Below are 23,373 nucleotides of genomic sequence, written 5' to 3'. Positions count from 1 at the left end.
TTACACATCATGTTTATAATCATATGAAAAACATTTTTGCTCAAGAAAGTTTTCTCATTAGAGTTCTATAACTCATGGTAGTGGGGTTTGAAAATCCGGATTTCTAAAAAACTGGAGTTTCAGACAGCCGCGCACCTCGGAGTAAAATCGCCATATCTGGCGGCTCCGATGTCCTTTTCAGCCGAAACCGGTGGCATTGGACAGAGGACAGACAGAGCTTTAATTTGATTCAAGAATAATTAAATTTAGATTTCGGAGAAGAGATTTATGCCACTTTTAATGCGGGTTTACTCCAGCTCGAAGAAAAAGAAATAAATTAAAACTTGGTCCTACTTAGGTGCGAAAAAGAATCAAGTGTAACGGAACGTTTTAAGATGTTGTTTAAAGCTTTTATTTGTGTTTTATTAGCAAGGTAATAACAAGGCATAAAAGAAATAACAACAAGCATAAAACGATTCAAGTAAAAATAAGAAACTAGCAAGTTAACAAAACTAGTCACAAAATTTTACTCGAAAAATTCTCAAACCTTTAAAACACGTTTTTCAATATAAAAAATTAAAAACTTTTAGAACTGATTCTAATGTGTTTTAACATCATCCCAAACTCATAGAAAATCAACATGCTTTTTAATTTAAAGACATGAGCAATAAATCAAAAAAAATCTAAGATAACAATTCTAACTTGTCACAAAATTAGTAAACTTTCGAAAACGATTTTCAAGCTCATAATTTAAAAACATGCACATGCATTCCTTTGACCATAGCTCTGATACCATTTGTTGGAATCGATCTAGGGTTTGAGAAAATAATTAACGCTTCGTTAAGCGGCGGAATTTTAAAAATTTTCTTTTACAAGTAAAACAGTTTTTACTAACCTAGACAAGTGCAAGTACATGTAATTAAAAACCAATATGAGCTATGAAGTTCACTAACCTTTCTTGAAGCTTGAACCTTGTAGAAGCTTTTGGAAAGTTGCAACGCTCGTCTCCCCTCGCAGCACGTCTCTCTTCCTTTCCTCGGCACCTCGAGCAACCACGAAAGTTTCTATCACTAAATCACTCGAAAAGAAGGAATCAGTGAGTGGGCATTTTTAAACACTACGACTTAAGAACGAGTCTCGAAGTCACAGAGCTAAACACTAGGTCGAGTGAGGACCTAGGTTCCAAGACAATAAATAATCGAAAATAAACTAGAGAGAGAGAGAGAGGATTTTCGGCCAAAGTTCTAGAGAGAGAGTCTCTCAAATCTCTTAAACTTGGATGAATCAATTGTGAGGAAATGAGGCTCCTATTTATAGGAGAGGTCTCACCTTCAATAAGGTAGTTTCCTCTTCTATAGAATATCACATATTCATGAGCAAAATAACCCTTATTTCCCACTTGAGAAACTCGGCCAAACAAGGCTTCTAGAAGCCTTGATTTGTTTCCAATTTTGTTCATGGCTTGCCTTTTCTCTCAACATGGCCGAAGTTATGCTTTCCTTCTAGAGGAAATTTGTTTCCTCTTTTTCTTTTGGCAAGTATCTTGATACATTTATGCACAAAATAAACTCTCTTTCCTTGGGTATTATAGGCGCCCATCTCTCATCTAGAAGGAGCTTCTAGAAGCTTCTTCATTTGTTCATGACAATATGAGAAAAGCCCATTAAGAATTTTCAATAAAATTCTTATGAAATGAAATTAATTCACAAGGCCCAATAATCAAGTTATGGCCGAGTGACATTAAGTCATCAAATGAACTTGTCAAAAAATTTATTGACATTCATTTCATCACATGTCTCAAAAGACAAAAATACCCTTTTGACTATTTTCGTTCTTGTTTTGACTTAGCTTCCAGTTTAACTATTCCTATCGATGTGATTCGTGACAGTGACCTCATGGACCCAAATGAACAAAGCTTGAGCCAAACACTTGGACTCAAAAGTTCACAAACCTTTTCCAAGTTTAGCTTAATGCCAACTGACTCCACTAAAGAGCTGACACTGAAAATCTCTCGGTTCAAATGAATTTATTTTCTACTCAAGAATTCGACCTAATTATGATGAGCGGATCCACTGAATATTATCTATGTTTACCCTTCATGAATGTCATCAGCTAGTCGGGATTTACTAAATTACCATTTTACCCTTCTAGCTGTTATTTCCTCAACTCCTTTGTCGCTTGTGAATAAGTTAGAAACAATGTATTGACGAGGAGCTAACAAGTCACATTGTTTCATCCAAAAGAGTCAGGACTCAATTTGGACACTGGCCAGTTCATTTATTCACACTCCAAGGAACAAAGCATGAGGTGACATACATTGCATTTCAGCAATCTTGTACATGAATTCCATATCTATGAGAACTTCACAAAGTTACTCATGACAGACTCACAACTTAGTACCTCACCAATAGGCCTTGTTCGGAATCACATAGTGAGTCCGAAATTTGACTTTCTCAAATGAGAATACTAAGGTGTGAAATGGCATGTCTCATTTCAGGATTAAGGTAAGCATGATGCAATTCATACATAGTGACTTCGAGACATAAGAGGTTAAATGGTTTGTTCTTATATTGTCTCTAGAAGTGCACTGGTCAATTCAGTACCTTCGGAAGATACCTAGAAGAACTATAGAGTCTCCAACTCTCAATGCCTCATAACCAGACATCATAGATTCTTCTAACAATCATACTGAGGTCAATACTCCTTTGACCCTAAGATTGCGAATATATCGTTTTAAGCAAACTACGAAGAGTTTGTTCATGCAAATCTACATTTGTCTCTTCGTAAGTTGTTTAGTTTGTTTATGGACTAAAAGACTATGGTTTTATCATAAAGCTTCAGACAAGGAAGATTGAATGAACGTTTCAACTTTTTATTAATGAATAAGCAATTACAAGCAAGAGTCTTCGTAAGACTATATGACATCAAATGTACATAAATAGACACTACTACTCTTCTTGTGGGCACCATTGACAACAGATCTCTAACGGGAGTCCCGGCCTTCATGCGACAGTTCATAAACAGTCGGACCGCTTGTTGCCTAGCTTGACGTCCTTGCCCTCCAAACATCTCATGGAGATTGTAGAGCATATCGGTGGCAGTTTCGTAATCACGATGTTGTTGTTGCAACACATTGTTCATTGATGCCAGAATATAGCACCTCGCAATCTCATCGGATCGAAACCAGGCCGCCAGGGCGTCGTTTTCCTCTTGCGTGGAATCTTCATTCGTTTATGGACAGGGGGTGGTGAGAACCCATTTGTGCTTGTCGACAGTAAGGACTATGTCGAGGTTACATTTCCAGTCAACGTAATTGTCGCCTTCGAGTTTATTCGAGGAAAGAATGGTTAAGAGAGGGTTGAGAGACATTTTGCCTATAAAGTTGAAACAGGTTTATGATTAATCTTTGGTTTAGGATGTAAGTTTTATTTAAGACTTGATAAAATCCAAAGGTGTTATAAACCAAACGATGATTTACTTCCTCAATAGAAGGCCGCAAAAAATCTACATTTATAAGTAAATGACACATCATTATTGCTTAGCCAAGATGTCAATACATCAATTTTGACCAGCCACCTTTTAAATTGGTTTGATCACTCACATCCTTTCGCAGAGCCTCAAGGGAGGATTACTAGGGATTGAGCCTAAGTGTGCAACCAACCACTTAGTCCAAAAGGTCAACTTTGAAAAACAATCCCCCAAGGGGAGGCCTTGTCATCATCGTCTCACTCTCGGACGTAGCTCATTGAGCAATGATCGAAGCAAAAATGCCTTGGAGTACTCCCATTTAAGAGAGGGTCACAAGAGCGGCTCTTAGTCCCACGTTAATTGCTTCTTTCATTAGTGTTGGGGATTGTGGGTTACAAACAACAAATATAACCCTCCCACTTAGTTTTTGGATTTGGTTCATCGACTCTTATAAGTTCGGAAACAGATTTCCTAGTTAGAGAGCGAAAGAGCGGACAACTAGAAGAGAATCCTAGATCTTCATGTTCAGAGTAGTGTTAGTGCATAAAGGCACAAGGGACATACGTATCTTTTCCTATTTTCTATTTCGGGAAAGTGCATGAGGGAAGTGTGAACTTCAACTCACTAGAACACTTGAAAGTTTGAGACTAGACATCTTTTTATGTTTCGGCTTGTCTACAAGGAGACCTCCCACTCAAATTTTCAAGAGCATATTGATTTCGAACATATGTGATATAGATATAGTTTTGAAAACATTTTGAAAACTTATTTGATTTGGATGACAAAATATTTTTCAAGTTTGAAAGCGAAAACGGTTTTTCAAAATTCAAACTAGTTTTGTAAAAATTCAATTTCAATTAAACTTTCAAAAATCAAAACATTTTAATCTTACACATCATGTTTATAATCTTATGAAAAACATTTTTGCTCAAGAAAATTTTCTCATTAGAGTTCTATAACTCATGGTAGTGGGGCTGAAAATCCGGAATTCTAAAAAACTGGACTTTCGGAACAGCCGCGCACCTCGGAGTAAAATCACCATAACTGGCGGCTCCAATGTCCTTTTGACAGAGCTTTAATTTGATTTAAGAATCATTAAATTTAGATTTCTGAGCAGAGATTTATGCCACTTTTACTGCGGGTTTTACTCCAGCTCGAAGAAAAAGAAATAATTAAAGCTTGGTCCTTTTTAGGTGCGAAAAAAATCGAGTGTAACGGAACGTTTTAGGATGTTGTTAAAGCTTTTATTTGTGTTTTATTAGCAAGGTAACAACATGATATAAAACAAATAACAACATGCATAAAACGATTCAAGTAAATAAAAGAAACTAGTAAGAAAAGAAAACTAGTCACAAAATTTACTCGAAATTTTCTCAAACCTTTAAAACACGTTTTTCAATATAAAAAATTAAAAAATTTTAGAACTGATTCTAATAAGTTTTAATTACATCCCAAACTCATAGAAAATCAACATGATTTTTAATTTAAAGGCAAGAGCAATAAATTAAGAAAAAAATCTTACATAACAATCCTAACTTGTCACAAAATTAGTAAACTTTCGAAAACGATTTTCAAGCTCATAATTTTAAATACATGTACATGCATATTTTTTACCATAGCTCTGATACCATTTGTTGGAATTGATCTAGGGTTTAAGAAAAAGTTTAACACTTCGTTAAGCGGCGGAATTTTAAAAATTTTCTATTTCAAGTAAAACAGTTTTTACTAACCTAGACAAAGAGCAAGCACATGTAAATAAAAACTAATATGAGCATAGAAGTTTACTAACCTTTTTAGACGCTTGAACGTTGAGAAGCTTTTGGAAAAAGGTTGCAACGTTCGTCTCCCCTCACAGCACGTCTCTCTTCCTTCCTCGGCAACTCGAGCAACCACGAAAGTTTCTATCACTAAATCACTCGACAAAAAATGAATTAGTGTGTGGGCACTTTTAAACACTACGACTTAAGAGCGAGTCTTGAAGTCGCAGAGCTAAACACTAGGTCAAATGAGGACCTAGGTGCCAAAACAAAAAATCGAAAATTAACTAGAGAGAGAGAGAGAGGATCGGCCAAGTTCTAGAGAGAGAGTCTCTCAAATCTCTTAAACTTGGATGAATGAAATGTGTGGAATGAGGCTCCTATTTATAGGAGAGGTCTCACCTTCAATAAGTTATTTTCCTCTTCTATAGAATATCACATATTCATGAGCCAATTACCTATTTTCCCACTTGAGATGCTCGGCCAAGGCTGCCTTCTAGAAGGCTTGGATTTGTTTCCTTTTTTTTTCCTTGCCTTGCCTTTGACTCTCTTGGCCGATTTCCCTCTTGCTTCTTTGAGGAAATTTGTTTCCTCTTTTTCTTTTGGCAAGTATCTTGATACATTTATGCACAAAATATTCTCTCTTTTCTCTTGGGTAGTAGGCGCCCAACATCACTCTAGAAGGAGCTTCTAGAAGTTTCTTCATTTGTTCATGACAACATGAGAAAGGCACATTATTCAAGAGTATTTATTGCTTTTATTATTATGAGAATAAAATAAATGCTTGGATATATCAGGAACTTTTGTTTGAGAAATTTCATTTTATGAACCTAAAAATTAATAAAATATCGAGATTAGATCTCATATTTTAAAAATATCAAAAAATGAACTTTTGTCTCAATTTCGGACATAAATGCCCTTTTGAACAAATAAACTCATTTTACTTTCACTCTTTATCTTCTCAATCTCTCATTCGGACAAGATATAACTAAATTCGACGAGATATGAGGGAATCTGACGAGCTAAGATAACCTAGAATGACAAAGTTTCACGTGAATTTGACTTTTTCGGCTTAAAATGCCAAAAAATATGAACTTTATCGTATTACATCGTACATTATCGTACGGTATCGTACACTATCGTACGTTATAATTATAATGCACATTATAATTTGTATGAATTTTATCGTACATTAAAATTATAATGTATCGTATCTCATCGTATTATATCGTACGGCATCGTACGTTATAATTATAATGTACTATCTCATCGTATTATATCGTACGCCATCGTACGTTATAATTTATGTACATTATAATTATAACGTACGATAATATGCGATGTCGTACGATATAATACGATGAGATACGATACATTATAATTTTAACGTACGATAAAATTCATACAAATGAAATTGCGTTGTAATGTATGATAATATACGACAGTGTACGATAATGTACGATGCTATACGATAAAATTCATACTTTTTGGGCACTTTAAGCGGAAAAAAATCAAATTCACGTGAAACTTTGTCATTCTAGGTCATCATAGCTCGTCGTATTCCCTCGTATCTCGTCGAATTTAGTTATATCACGTCGAAATCGAGCGTGAAAGACCAAATGAGAGATTGAGAAGATAGAGAGTGAAAGTGAAATGAGTTTATTTGTTCAAAAGGGTATTTATGTCCGAAATTGGGACAAAAGTCCATTTTTAGATATTTTTAAAATATGAAGTCTAACCTCGATATTTTGTTAATTTTTTGGTCCATAAAATGAAATTTCTCTTTGGGTTCTTTTGTTATCATTGTGATCTGGACAAAATTAAAGAGCTCTTATTTTTGTTAAATTGCTTGGCATTATTATTTAAACGTATTGTTTAGGTCATTCTGTTATTAGGCTTGGCTGACCAGTTCTCAATAAAGACTCTTTTATTTTGCTCTAATTTCCATTGCTATTTATGGAGTAAAATAAAGTTTGATATATTAAGAACGTTTAGAATCAGATGGCGCATACAACTTTTTTTTTAAAATGTGTAAATCAGGTAGGCGCTTTTTATTTATTATTAGTCTAATTTTATTTAACTAAAGGCTAGACATATATCTTTGGTTATATAAAATTATACTTTGATTTTTTTTTTTTTAAATCAAATCAAACCATCAATTAAGTTCGTCTAGTATATTTTTAATTAAGTTGATTCAAACAATATGTTGATTCTCACCCAAAAAGTATTTTAGCGTGCCCAAGTCCTTCGTTTGAAATTGCGTGTGGAAAAAAGTTTTAAGGGACGAAATGTCAGTAGTATCACTTCCTGTAATTACTATGTCGTCAACATAAATAACTAGGAGAATGACACCATCTTTCGTGTTCCTGAAAAATGCAGAATAGTCACATTGCTCTTTCGAAGCCCAAACTGTTCAAGCGCCTAGCTAAACCTTCCGAACCAAGCACGGGGACTTTGTTTCAGTCCATACAACGCTTTTCGAAGACGACACGCACGCTCATACCCCCCTGAGCAACAAAACCAGGAGGTTGCTCCATATACACTTCTTCATGTAAATCGTCATGCAGAAATGCATTCTTAATGTCGAGTTGGTGAAGATGCCAGTCATGAGTTGCCGCCAAGGAGAAGAAAAGTCGGACAAATGTCAACTTGGAAACCGGAGAGAAGGTATCAGAATAGTCAACACCATAGGTCTGGGCAAAACCTTTGGCAACTAAGCGGGCCTTTAATCGAGCAAACGTTCCATCTGGATTCATTTTGACTGTGAAAACCCATTTTAATCCAATCGCCCGTTTTCCTGAGGAAAGAGTAACCAGCTCCCAAGTACCATTGTCATCTAAGGCATTCGTTTCTTCTGCCATTGCTTTCTGCTTACCTGGATGATCTAAGGCTTCACGAACAGTTTTAGGAATAGTGATGGAGTCAAGGGATGAAACAAAGGCATATGAGGAGGATGATAAAAGATTATATGAGATAATGGAAGAGATGGGATAAGTACACTGTCTTTTACCTTTGCGCAACGGGATGGGAAGATTATCGGTTGGAGGTGGATCTGATGACGATGGACCCGGTGTAGGACATGTCTCTGGAGGATCAATGAGTGTGTGTGGTGTTGGGCGCACACGACGAGTGTAAGCGATAGGTGGTTGAGTTGGTGCAGCACCAGGAGCACGTTCAGTGGTGATTGTGGGGTTAGATGCTAAAGGATGGGACACTTGTGAGAGTGATGAACCGTCTGGTGAAGTGATGAAATAGACTAAAAGATCATCTTCCTCAGGTGGTGGCAAGATTGGTTTCTCAAATCTAAAGTATGGTAAGTGTTCCAGAAATGTGACATCAATAGACACAAGATACCTTTGAAGACTAGAACAATAACATTGATACCCTTTTTGAAGACGAAAGTACCTCAAGAACACACATTTTAAAGATTTTGGATCTAATTTTGTGAGACCTGGACGAACATCTCGAACAAAACATGTACTACCAAAGATTTTTGGATTAACTGGGAATAAAGGCTTTTTAGGGAATCCCACACCTTGAAGAACAGATGATGGCATACGATTGATAAGAAAACATGAAGTAGAGGTAGCATCAGCCCGTAAACACTTTGGAACACCTATTTGAAATAGTAAGACTCGTATAGTTTCGAGAAGGTGTTGGTTTTCACGTTTGGCAACTCCATTTTGGGACGGAGTATCAATGCATGATGTTTCATGAAGAATGCTATTTTGGGTCATGTCATTTTGGAATTGACTGGACATGTATTCTTTAGCATTATCACTACGAAGGGTGCGGACAGAGACATTGAATTGAGTTCGGATCTCTACACAAAATAAACAAAATAATGAGAATAATTATGAATGAGTTTTCATTAAAAACAATCAAGTTACATGAGAAAAATCATCCACAAAGGTGACAAAGTATCGAAAACCTAGTTTGGAGTGACGCACCAGGACAAGGACCCCAAACATATGAATGAACTAACTCAAACAGAGCGCTAGATTGCTTATTGACTCTAAAACTAGAACTAATGCGATGATGTTCGGCAAACTGACATAACTCATAGTCTAATGAGGAAATTGAGTGAAACTGCGGACAGAGTAGCTTGAGAAGAGGAAGAGAGGGGTGACCTAAACGATAATCTTCTGCAAGGGAAGATGTGACACTGGGGCAAGCAATGGATTTGGATGTGTCGAGATTGTAGAGACCTCTAGATTCATGTCCTTCTAATAATCCGTTTCATCATGAAATCCTAAAAAAACACAAGAGTCGGGGAAAAATGAGATTGAGAATTTTAATGTTTTTGTGAGTTGGCTAACAGACAAGAGGTTAAATGATAAGTTGGGTAAATGCAAGACATGAGATAATGATAAGGAAGGAGTAGGTGTGATAGTGCAAGAGCCAATTTATATGACTCAGCCAGAAAACTTTGTGTCAGGAGATTCAAAATCTACGGTCTGCAAGTTAAAGAAATCCATCTACGGACTCAAACAGTCTTCTCGACAATGGTATCTCAAGTTTCATCGGGTAATTACCTCATACGGATTCGAGGCAAATATTGTTGATGATTGTGTATACCAAAAGTTCAATGGGATTAAATACATCTTCCTGGTGTTATATATTGACAATATTCTTCTCACTAATAGTGACATTGGTTTGCTGCATAAGACCAAGAAATTTATGACGAAGAATTTCGAAATGAAAGATATTGATCATTATGAATCAAGATACTAAGAGATCGAGGTGTTATTCGATCATCACAAAAGAGCTATATTGATACATTTTTTAGCAGATTCGACATGAAAGATTGTAAGTTAGGAGATTGCCAACTCAGTACGAATAAATTAAAAATGTCACAAATTGCTAAAAAAAATATCGCCTAAAATAGGGATAAAGAAATCTCACTATATGCACCGCCACCATTAATATTACAATGTGCATAGCAGAGAACATATCTTTTTTCTTTAGAGAGTTGTACGTTCAATCAATAAATGCCCTCATTTAATTCCATGCAATATTTGCATGAACTTACAAAAGAAAACAAACAACTTCTGTTTTTAGATGCCCCAAACACATACACACTATTTATAAATATATTATTTGACTTTGTATCAACTGAATAATACAAGGAAAGTAAACGTCTCTCATTATATACGACACAATCTTACTAAATAGTAAATACAAGGCAATGGTGGTTGGATGAATGGCTAAGTTCCAAACAGTAGGAAGATTTAAAGATAAAATCACACGGTTTGGTCAACCACGAGTATATTGGAATTTTGTACTTATACACCTAACTATATTTAAGGACGACAAAAAAAAGTGTTGAGATATTTCTCAATCATGCACATTTAATAACTGCATATATTTCATAGTTGGAGGAATTTGATCTCTAACCTTTTTATAAGTAGCTGAAAATACCCTTGATTAGTTTATTGAGAACAATTTACTCCATACTCTTTTTTATTGAGATCACTCATAAACTATAAACTTTGAAGCAATTAAGTGCCAACTATTTTTAAAAATTAAGAATAGACATTTTACTAAGTAGATTTTACGCCTGAAATCTTACAGACAAGTTGGGTAATAATATATGTTACAAATAGATGCCTTGGTAAACAGAGTTATATTATAAATCAGTCTTTAGGAGGAGAGATCAAGGTTTTAAATTCCGGGGGAACCGGACGGAAACCGGTCCGGTTCCACCTTTTTTGAAGTCCCCGGCACCGGAACCACCAAAACCGGAAGTTTCCGGTGATTCCGGGGGAACCGGACCGGGATCCGGGAAGGAACCCGGTTCTCACTTCCCGGTCCGGTTCACTTAAAAAAAAGGAAAAAACCGCCTATTTAAACCCGGATTCCCCCAAATGTTCTTCATTTGTGTCGGTTTGAGCTCGCCAAGATCTCGACTCATCCCAGGCCAAATCTTCTCACTTCCCGACCGGATCCCGCCAACCCGCCAGGTTCCCGACGCGACGGAGGCAATTTCTGCCCAAATCCCGGCGGTATCGTCATTTCCCGGTGAGCTTCCCGACCTAAATATTTTTTGGATGATTTTGAGTTTAATTTTTGAAATTTTTTTATTATTCTTGAAGATTAAGTATAAATTGATAGTTGTGAACTTAAATGTAGTGTTTATTTAAGGTTTGTGTTCATGTTTATAATTTCTTTGTAATTAATCCGAATTATTTGGTAATTTATTGATTAGTTAGTGATGATTAAGGTTATTTTGAACTTGTTTATTGATTTATGGTATATTGTTATGAATTGTTTTTAACTTTAGAGTTTGTGTTCATGTTTATAATTTTTTTGTAATTAATCCGAATTATTTGATAATTTTGTGATTAGTTAGTGATAATTAAGGTTATGTTGAACTTGTTTATTGATTTATGAAGAAATTGTTATGACTTGATTTTAATTTTAGAGTTTGTGTTCATGATTCTAATTTTTTTGTAATTAATCCGAATTATTTTGTAATTTTGTGATTAGTTAGTGATGATTAAGGTTATGTTGAACTTGTTTATTGATTTATGAAGAATTTGTTATGAATTGTTTTTAATTTTAGAGTTTGTGTTCATGTTTATGATTTTTTTGTAATGATTATGGTTATGTTAAACTTTGTTATGAATTATTTTAAATTTTCATTTAAATCTGGGAACCCTTTAGAGTCTGTGAATACGATTCATGATTGTTAGTGTAATTTAATTTACTAAAGGTGATTTGTTAATTTGTAGATTACAACTTGCAAGAATGTCGGCCCCCGACCCAGCTAGGAGGTATTGTACACCCGTTCCCGGAAAAAGTAGCGCACACCAGTGTATATTTTGCGAGCACATTATGGGAGGTGGCGGCATCACGAGAGTGAAAAACCACCTAGCCCATGTAGACCCAACGAAGAGTGTCAAATTCTATGAAAAAGTCCCTCCTGAAGTGAAAACAGAGATGCAAGCTTTACTTCAAGGCAATGTCGTAAAAAAGAAGAAGAAACAGTCGTTGGATTCTACGCTTCGCAAGACATTGACTAAAAATGTTGGCGTGGAGAATCAGACGAAGAAGACTACGAAGCGCAATTACGAGCAGTGATGAAGAGGTCAAGACAAGAGGCGGCTAAGACGGACACTTTGCGCCGCACATTGTCTAGATCTGATGTTTGAAGATATTGGGAAGAGAGATAGTGTTGTTGTCAATGGTGCCCACAAGAAGAGTAGTAGTGTCTATTTGTGTACATTTGATGTAATATAGTCTTACGAAGACTCTTGCTTGTAATTGCTTATTCATTAATAAAAAGTTGAAACGTTCATTCAATCTTCCTTGTCTGAAGCTTTATGATAAAACCCTAGTCTTTTAGTCCATAAACAAACCTAACAACTTACGAAGAGAGAAATGTAGATTTGCATGAAAAAACTCTTCGCAGTTTGCTTAAAATGATATATTCGCAATCTTAGGGTCAAAGGACTATTGACCTCAGTATGATTGTTAGAAGAATCTATGATGTCTGGTTATGAGGCATTGAGAGTTGGAGACTCTATAGTTCTTCTAGGTATCTTCCGAAGGTACTGAATTGACCAGTGCACTTCTAGAGACAATATAAGAACAAACCATTTATCCTCTTATGTCTCGAAGTCACTATGTATGAATTGCATCATGCTTACCTTAATCCTGAAATGAGACATGCCATTTCACACCTTACTATTCTCATTTGAGAAAGTCAAAGTTCGGACTCACTATGTGATTCCGAACAAGGCCTATTGGTGAAGTACTAAGTTGTGAGTCTGTCATGAGTAACTTTGTGAAGTTCTCATAGATATGGAATTCATGTACAAGATTGCTGAAATGCAATGTATGTCACCTCATGCTTTGTTCCTTGGAGTGTGAATAAATGAACTGGCCAGTGTCCAAATTGAGTCCTGACTCTTTTGGATGAAACAATGTGACTTGTTAGCTCATCGTCAATACATTGTTTCTAACTTATTCACAAGCGACAAAGGAGTTGAGGAAATAACAGCTAGAAGGGTAAAATGGTAATTTAGTAAATCCCGACTAGCTGATGACATTCATGAAGGGTAAACATAGATAATATTCAGTGGATCCGCTCATCATAATTAGGTCGAATTCTTGAGTAGAAAATAAATTCATTTGAACCGAGAGATTTTCAGTGTCAGCTCTTTAGTGGAGTCAGTTGGCATTAAGCTAAACTTGGAAAAGGTTTGTGAACTTTTGAGTCCAAGTGTTTAGCTCAAGCTTTGTTCATTTGGGTCCATGAGGTCAATGTCACGAATCACATCGATAGGAATAGTTAAACTGGAAGCTAAGTCAAAACAAGAACGAAAATAGTCAAAAGGGTATTTTTATCTTTTGAGACATAGGATGAAATGAATGTCAATAAATTTTTTTGACATGGTCATTTGATGACAAGTTTCACTCGGCCAAAATAAGATTTATTGGGCCTTGTGAATTAATTTCATTTCATAAGAATTTTATTGAAAATTCTTAATGGGCTTTTCTCATGTTGTCATGAACAAATGAAGAAGCTTCTAGAAGCTCCTTCTAGATGAGAATAGGCGCCCATAATACCCAAGGAAAGAGAAAATATTTTGTGCGTAAATGTATCAAGATACTTGCCAAAAGAAAAAGAGGAAACAAATTTCATATGCTTGCCATAAGGAAATTCGGCCAAACAAGCCAAGAGAAAGTCAAAGGCATGGAATAAAAGAGGAAACTAATCCCTTGTGGATGTGCATGAGGTGGGCGCCTATGTTGATAGGAATGGGTAATAAAAGATTGCTCATAAAGACTTGGAAAATAAGAGGAAACTACTTCTTTCCAAGGCAAACCCTTCTCCTATAAATAGGACCCTCATTCCTCTCATTCTATTAATTCCACACAAGTTAGAGATTGAGAGACTCTCTCTCTCTAGACATTGTGGCCGAAAATCCTCTCTCTCTCTCTCTAGTTTATTTTCGATTTTTTCTTGTCTTGGCACCTAGGTCCTCACTCGACCTAGTGTTTAGCTCTGCGACTTCAAGACTTGTTCTTAAGTCGTAGTGTTTAAAAGTGTCCACTCACTGATTCCTTTATTTCGAGTGATTTAGTGATAGAAACTTTCGTGGTTGCTCGAGGTGCCGAGGAAAGAAAGAGAGACGTGTTGCGAGGGGAGACGAGCGTTGCGAACTTTCCAAAAGCTTCTTCAAAGTTCAAGCTTCAAGAAAGGTTAGTAAACTCTTAGCTCATATTGATTTTTAATTACATGTACTTGCTTCTTTGTCTAGGTTAGTAAAAACTGTTTTTACTTGAAAAGAAATTTTTTAAAATTCCGCCGCTTCCCGAAGCGTTTAATCTTTTTCTTAAACCCTAGATCAATTCCAACAAGTGTTAAGCATACTATCAAAGCTGCGAGGGATGCGACTAAGTTCATCTACAACCACAGCACTGTGTTGTCCAAGTTACGGGAGACGTCCCCAGGTGAAATCATCCGTCCCGGCGCAACAAGATTTGCCACGAACTATCTAGCTCTCAGAAGTCTCCGAGAGAAGAGAGCTACGTTGAGGACGATGTTCAGTAGTCAATGGTGGGATGATTCCAAATTGAGTGCAACTCCTACAGGTAGATCCATATCCGAGACTTGTTTAAATCCAAGATTCTGGCATTCGGTGGACGAAGTGTGTACCATATTCGAACCGATGTACACCACTCTTCGATTAGTGGACACTGAGGTGCATCCCACGATGAGATTACTATACTACGTCTTCCACGAGATGAAAAAGAAGTTGGAAGCGATGAGTGGGAAGAAATGGGTTGTCGACATCGAGAACCACAGATGGAGTACTCAAATGGAACATCCACTACACATTGCAGCTTTCTTCCTAAATCCAAAGTTGCTTTTTAACCCGGATATAACCATGAACAATACTCACATGGCCGCTGTCACAAAGGTGTTCGACTTCTTGCATCCGGATCTTGATGGGTCAACTCTTGGGAGAGAGGTATAAAACTATAAATTGTTACAAGCTATATCACATTATGAATATATGAGTCTTAAATGATTTTCTAATTACAGTTAATCGCATTTCGAGACGCTCGAGGGGACTTCTCACAAAGAAGTGTTGTTTCGGCACGAGGCACCCTTTGTGCAAGTAAGCTTGTGAGATGAATTGTATGCATTAACTATGTCATGGAATGGTAAGATCAAATGACATGATATGATTTATGTCACATGATTGCAGGTGAGTGGTGGGAGCTTTACGGAAATTGGACCCCGACTTTACAGACGTTGGTCATTCGAATTTTGTCACAAACTTCATCCGCCTCCGCTTGTGAGAGGAATTGGAGTACATTTTCCCTCGTCCACACAAAACAAAGGAACCGTCTAGCGTACAGCAGACTCGAGAAGCTTGTTTTCTGCTCATACAACATGAAGTTGCAGCTCCGTGAAGCAACTCGGATTCACGACAACAACCTCAACCCGATGGATCCTTTGGATATCATCGAACGAGCTTTCGAACGCTCGGGGAATGACAATGAGGGAGACGACGAAATGCTCCGCTGGATTGACGAAGTTCACATGGACGACGTCAACCAGAACCTGGATCCGGCAGTAGCTGAAACGGCTCGAGAGCATGGAGTTGATCCGGAGCGAGTGCTGAACGAGGACGTCCAACCTCAACGCGGATCCGGAGACAGTTCGGATTCAGATGGCGGAGGTTCAAGCCGTAGATCAAGCGGAGCAGGTGGAGGTGAAGGAGGTTCATATCGGGCTGGGGGTTCCTCTACTACTGAAGGCACTTCATTTGGTGATGTCGGCGGTCCTCAAGTTGGATACGCACCATCGCAAGAAGATTTTGATCGTCTTCATCACCCTGCCTTTCTTGATTCAGGATACGGGCGTGGAGGTCAGGGCGGAGGTATGAATGATGCCATGTCATTTACGTCTAGCAATGACGTTGATGACTTGTCCTACAACTTCGGATCGGTATCAATTGGTCCTCAAGGCACGGAGTCCTCTTATGATGACGGATCTTCCAGTTACAACCAGAACTACTATCCATCAAGTCACGCTCCCGAAACGGTGCGACCATTTCCAGGTTATCCCCTCCACTCCATGTCTGTTGCTTCATCTCAGTATGAGTACGATTATCACTTGGACAGGTATTTTCGTGCATGTGCTCATTATATGACTTGGTATGATTACTGTATGACCGGTGCATACGGTCGCTTTGAGTAGTCATTTGTATTCCTCCTATGTTAAATTTGTTGAGCTATAGTATTTGGTGGATTGTGTTGAACTTTATCATTTTGGTTTGTACTATTGAACTTACTTTTTGTTGTGTTTGTAATTTGGTATTGTGTTGAAACATTCTACACTATTTTTAATTTTATGAATTTTATCCTACGTACTTTGTATGTTTTTTTTGTATATTTCTTTTCTGAATTCCCCTCGGTAAATACGGTATTTGACGGTATTCCTCTACGGTAATGGTAAGTTCAACGGTACCGGTTTCTTTTTTTTTTCCTGCTTTCCCCGGTATTCCTTTACGGTACTGGGGGTTACCAGTAAATTCGAAAGCTCGGAACGATAACGGTAACGGTATTTCGATCCCTGGGAGAGATAATAAACCACTCCTTATTTATCTGTGTTATTGATGAAAAAAAAACGAAAACTAAGTTTAATTAGGACTTGTCATATTATTTATTACAAATTAATCAATCATCATCGTTCTGTTGCTTCCTTTTGTAATTAGACAAGGGAGATTATTATCACGTAAACTTAGAAGGCTACCTGAAACCAAGGCTATCAAAGGTGTAAGAGTCATTTAAGCTTTTTATTGCTATGTTGCATGTCTTAATAATATTAGCCAAGTTTTGAAGCAATATATATATATATAAAGAAATTGGCAGCCAACCAAATGATGGTTGTTAAAAAATCAAAGAAAATAAAAGGAGGTAACGAGATTATATCATATTCAGCATATAAGGACATTCTGATGGCTTACATTATTAATGAATGGAGGTGTGTCTACCGACTCTATATATAATTATGTCTCGAGTTTTTTTGCCATTCGGTTGTTGGCTAAGATAGGATTAACTGCTTTAATTTATTTTTATATTTTATTTTTATTTTAAAATCAACTGCTTCAGTTTCGACAGTAGTCATCTTATCTTATGGGCATTTTTATACTTATCAGATATGCTCAGGTGGTTCAAACTTCTAAGATTCTTATTGTCTGATAATCGTGAAGCCAATTCAATGCCTAATTATTGTGATTGTCGCATCATATAATAAATAATTAAAATCAACTGCCAATTTCTACTTACCATTGAAAACAAACTTCAGTCTGAACCTTAAAACTAGTGGCAGAGATTTATATTATGCCTATGATAAGCTTTAAATTCACACTACTAAGAGTATTTCTAGACAAGCCATATCCATTGATTGGCTGATCTCGAACTGCAAGTCATTTAGTGGGAAATTTACAAAGACCCTAAGAATTTCACATATCTGCCTAATTAATTTTCTGATTTCTTGTGGAAGCAAGTTCTAAGTAATGAATGCACATGGTTACTGGAAACAGAAACCAGAGTCGAACCTTTCTGTGTACTTAAATTATAAACATCCCATTTAATCATCGAAGACAAAGCATACGTAATATGTGAAATCTAGGTCCAATATGCAATACGAGTCACTAACTACTATTCTAAGCAAACTATTTGTTTTGGACAAATAAATCAAAGTACTTGAGGTTGAATTATGGTTCAATCAAATCTTTTCTTCTTAAGAGAAAATAAGCACCCCCAATAAAGAGAAAAATTTGGACCTCCCCAACAATTTCAAAACCTGCTCAAGTCAGACTGAGCCGTAAATCTACAAACTCTATCAGCTGACTCACTGGCCTCGCAAGCAATCCAAAACAAACCGAAAAGAACAAGCAGCACCAAGGATCTGATCAGAAAGAGGGATGAGTGCCAGAAGGGATAGGATCATCTAATCTATTAAAAAGAATATTTGGTTAATCTTCACGTAGTGAATAAAGGGTATCTTGTGAATACTCCGGCAGTATTAGATGAACTTATACCAAGAGTTAATCAATGTACTTACTTTTGTTTTGGGCCAAACAAAGCAAGGGACCTATGCCAAGCTTTATTCGTGTACTTGTAAGTCGTAACATGGACCAAAGCGCTTGAAGGTCGCGTTTGGCCAAAATGCAGGAAAGAGAAGAAAAAATGTACTTTACAGTTCAATCTAATCCAATCTAAATTGAAGTATATGATGTTAGGCTTCTCCTAATAGAAAAAATTATATATTCTTATCAACCTAGTAGCTTAAATTCGCATCGGTGAGAGTAAGATACATTCTAATTCAATAATAAATAAATTAAAAAACACATTCTAAACAAAGATTCAAAACTTTTGAAACCTGCTTCAATACATGGGCTAAACTTAAAGTGGTCAGAGCAAGCGCAAAGTTCGGTTAAATAGAATAGTCTAAATAAAAAGAAAAAGAAAAAAAGAAAAAAAAAAAAAGCGTAGCAACAAAAACGCTCTGATGATGATATATAAATTAAATAATTTTACAAAGTCGAATGCTCTCTTCGATTTCTAAAGTAAACTGTACATTCAACAACGAACGCAGAACAACTAGGAGGAGCAACAGAGAACCAAACCTCATTTGTCAACCTCCATGGCTTGTTCCGCTTTAGCCTTCGCCAAAGCTGTCAACTTGGTCTTCACTTTCCTCTTCCCAACTTGAAATCCACTTGCACCCCTCTTTTTCTTCTTGTCACCCCCATCAACCTGTTCAGAAGGAAACCAACATCACATTTTATTATTACCATTCACATCGCAATTTGCAAGTTTCCAATCAATTATTTAAAACATGGTTTTAAAAGCGGTTTCAAGGCGCGTCTTTATTATTACCATTCACATCGCAATTTGCAAGTTTCCAATCAGTTATTTAAAACATGGTTTTAAAAGGCGCGCCTTGAGGCGAGGCGTTCATAAATCTCCTCCAGGCTCAAGCCTGGAAAAAAAAAGCCTTGGCAGATTTAGGTTAAAAAAAACGCTCCGAAAATAAACGCTTCGGGCTCAAGCGTACGCTCCGAAAATAAACGCTTCGGGCTCGCCTGAAATAGCAGGTTAAAAAAAATGGCACAATTTGAATGTTTGGGCCTTTTTGGTTTATTTTAAATCAGAAACTAATAAAACAAACGAAAATTAGAAACTTAGGGTTTAATCGCTGAAACTTGCAAACTTGCTGAAACGTGCGACTTGCTGAAACCTGCGAACTTCCACCATCTTCACGCACGCTGGTCTTCTCCTCCATCTCGACGCTGCTGTTCTTTACTTCTGACTTGGTAAGTTTCTCTTCGACTCTCTTTTTTCTTTTTCTTTTTTTGGTTCTGTTCAGACTTTAGGATCATTATTTTTTATTATTTTGGTTCTGTTCAGACTTCAGACTTCAGAATGTTTTTTTTTTGTTCTGTCCTCTCCAATCATCTCAACCCTGAACCTGTGTTTCTGACTATGAATATGCTATGATTTATTTTGTGGGATAATGTCAGGTCGGGAAAAAGTAGATATTGGTCATAAGTATTGTACATTGCATTCGATCAGGAAAAAAAAATAATTATACCTACTTCAAGTGTAATTTCTGCGAGAAGTTTATCAAGGGAAGCATCAAACGGGTGAAAGATCATCTAACAGGGACGTAGGATAATGTCGCACCATGCGACAAGGTTACCGATGAAGTCAAGAAGATATGTGCCAATAACTATATTACTATGTATAGGAGGAAGCAAAGGAACAATGGTGTTTGATGAGGACACGGAAGATGATGATAGTTCCGCATATCAAGAAGAATATGACCGTGACGATGATGGAATGTTAGAAGTTTATATAGAGTAAGTTAATTTAGCGTTTGATTGTTAGAAGCTTTATGAGTCAATTTCATTGTTAAATTAGTATTTGAGGGTTGAACTAAACATCATAAGCCTAAAACTTTTTGGGGATTATTTCAGATTTATAAAGTATCTTTTATTTATGCCTATCTTTTGAGGCTTACGCCTCAATACGCCTTGAGGCGTAAGCCTTGCCTCGAAAACAGAAATCGCCTCAGTTACCGTTTACGCCTTTTAAAACCTTGATTTTAAACACAACCCTCAAACTCAATAAGATCCCAATTTAACAAAGCAACCTAATTTACCCGACACGAAGCTTGTAAACCCAATGAAGAAAAAGACATAAAATAATATTAGAGTAACATTGCAAATCTACAGAAGTGAGCATGCCGAATTTATGATGCTAAGACTCGTATGGATGTTTTTTAGTTAATTTATTTAAAGACGCTCACACCATTCAAGAGACATATGATCTTTATATATTAAAATAAAAAAAAAACGACTGAATTAATAATAAATAAATAAAGCAACTTACTTTCATCTTGTTCTTCTTCGCATGAAGCTTCATAGCCTTCTTTTCCTTTTCCGCTTTCTCTCCTGAAATAGCACGAACGGTTACATGATGAAAAAGGCATAGATCATCTACAATCGAGAAAGAAATTGTTGAATAGAGGTTGTTACTTCTGAGTTCAAATGCGTGCTGGTTCTTCCTCTTAGTAAGATTATTCTTCTTCGACATTTTTTTTTTCTCGTTTCTTCTCCTTTCCCTCTCGCTGGCTGTGTTGACAAAATCTCGTAAACCCTAACGCAAAGAAGTTAAGGGGTAAAGTGTAAAGATCTTATGAACGGTTCGGGTCAAACAGTTGGATATTTTGACCGGATATCAGCGCCGTTATGGGCCGTAATGCGCTGGACTTAGGTGCGGACCTGGAAGGTATCGTAGAAAATACAAAAATAACGTTTTATTAAATGTAATATTTTCAAATTACCGGCTATTTTAAATAATTTCAAAAATAACCTTTTTCCAACGGTAAATAATTATTTTATTGATAATTAACATTATAAACAGTAAATAAAATTCAATAGAGGCTAAAGCAGTAAACAATTTATAAGAAAGACTGAAAAAATAACTATTTAACGACTTAAAATAAGTATTTTTGTAATAAAAATTTTAAATATAGTACTTTTACGATAAAATTATAAAAAATGACTACCAGACTCAATTTTCCCGAAGGGATGTATGTGCGGGACTGTAAGTAGGCCCGTGACTGGACTACTCCGGAGTCAGATTCTAATTGGATTCTGAAACAAACAAGAAAAGTGGGAGGTGTATCATCTTTTTTTTTTCATATTAATTGGACTAGTTTTAACAAAAATTATTATTGTTTTTAGACAAAAAGTGGAAAAAAAAAACATAAGGAAAATAGAGCAAGTTGAAGACTTTTTATTATATTAAATTAAATTTAGCAAAAATCGTTGTCAATGATTTTTTTAAAATAACAAAAGGTAAGGAAAAAAACTCTTTTATGATTCAAAGTTTTTCAGAATGCTGCATGTTTTCCTATCTGTCAGATTTCTTAGAAGTATTATGGGAAAAAAAATTTAGTTAAATAAAAATTGAAGTTAAATTTTGATAAAAGAAATTAAAAAAAAGAGCATTGTAGCGAAATAGCTAAAATGAAACTATGAAATTTGTTTTTAGCTTCTGTTTCACAACTTTTAGGGAAATAGCCAATATGATTATGTGGCAATAATTAAGGTCTTATATACCCTTATTTATTAATAAATTCGTCATTTTCTCTCTCCTATTTTTTTCCTACACTTTTTTTACATAAAAACTTCAAAAAACCATATCTATCTCATATGAACTCGAAATTGAGTGATTCCAAATCCTATGGATTCGTGACGCCGAGATCTTCAAAAATAGATCCATTGTGTTTGATGAAAAATAATTTTTAATACCATAGATGTAGAAAAATCTACCTTAAATATGGAAATAACAGAAATTTTTTGAAATTATAAAAAAAAATGGAAATGTAAATATGATGCATTAAACATAATTTTTCATCAAAAAATTGGGTCTATTTTTGAAGATCTAGACGCCACGAATTCGTAGGATTTGAAATCACTCAATTTCGAGTTCGTATGAGAAAGATACGAATTTTTGAAGTTTTGATGCAAAAAAAATTATTTGAAAAAAATAAGAGAGAAAAAGTGACGAATTTATTAATAAATAAGGGCAAATCATACCTTAATTATTGTCACATAAGCCATTTGGCTATATCCCTAAAAATTGTCAAACATAGGCTAGATCCAAAATCACATCTTTAAAGTGGCCTAATTAGTTACAAATCTATTAATATATATATATATATATATATATATATATATATATATATATATAAAGAAATAGAAAGTAAAAAAAGACCGCCACATGTCGCCGCCTGACGGCGCCACGTGACGGCTCCAGGATGCAAGTTGGAGGAGAGGTGCTCCTTATTAACTATGTTATGGATTCTAAGTTTTCACTGCAAGCCCCCACGTGACCCGAGTAACATAGTTAATTCATTAAAAGATAGTGAAATTTACAATGAGTTTGATATTTAACCCAAATAGCTCATCTATTTTAAAATAGGTTATATAGTCATATGAAAACTCAAATTTTGTCATATACTTAACGTTTATTAAATTTTAAATAAATAGTCACGATATTTTATTAACAAAACCAAAAAGACATTAAGAATTATAAATATTCGTTAATAATTGTAAATAACCATCAGACTCCAAGGATATAAATGAAACAGTAAAAACGTCCCAACAATGCCACATCACCATAATGGTTATTTACTTAAAATTTATAAAACTTTGGCTATATAGAAAATTTTCAAATTTTTGTGGCTTAGTTACTCAATTAATGTTTTATAATTATAGTCCAACTATTAACATACTTGGAAAAGTAGTCAATTTTTTTAAATAACATTTCAGTATTCCAATAATACTCTAGACAACAAAATTAATGTATATATCTTTAATGCTCGTTGTAAATAATATTTACGCTAATAATTAGTAGTATTAATTGTCATATCACATTAAAAGTAATTTTCGGGTTATTGTCCAATTAATCAAATAGTAAATAACATTAATCTAATATTATTAACTGTTATAGTAAATAATATCAACCTTCATATAATTTTGTCAATTAATTTAAAATTTGTTAACTCAATATTAACAGTAAAATTTATTAACGGTTGTTGATGTGGTTTTTCGCATAACATTTG

General features: G+C 35.6%; 1 protein-coding gene across 1 annotated transcript; it reads right to left on the bottom strand.

Moving 5' to 3' along the window:
* Positions 1-17,789: 17,789 nt before the first annotated feature.
* Positions 17,790-20,931, bottom strand: LOC149401534 (uncharacterized). The gene is made up of 4 exons (XM_089613681.1): positions 20,777-20,931; positions 20,631-20,692; positions 18,863-18,992; positions 17,790-18,141 (listed from the first exon to the last, which is right to left on the bottom strand). Exons 1-3 carry the CDS (start codon positions 20,832-20,834, stop codon positions 18,864-18,866), a joined length of 249 nt encoding a protein of 82 aa, XP_089469807.1. The 5' UTR covers positions 20,835-20,931; the 3' UTR covers positions 17,790-18,141; position 18,863.
* Between the last annotated feature and the right edge of the window lie 2,442 nt (positions 20,932-23,373).

Source organism: Urtica dioica, chromosome 4 (genome assembly GCF_054948205.1).
Source record: "Urtica dioica subsp. dioica isolate 48M chromosome 4, U.dioica_male_clone48M_v1_H2, whole genome shotgun sequence".
Classification (NCBI taxonomy): Eukaryota; Viridiplantae; Streptophyta; class Magnoliopsida; order Rosales; family Urticaceae; genus Urtica; species Urtica dioica.
Note: the sequence above shows the minus strand (reverse complement) of the source record. Positions and strands in the feature narration are given on the sequence as shown.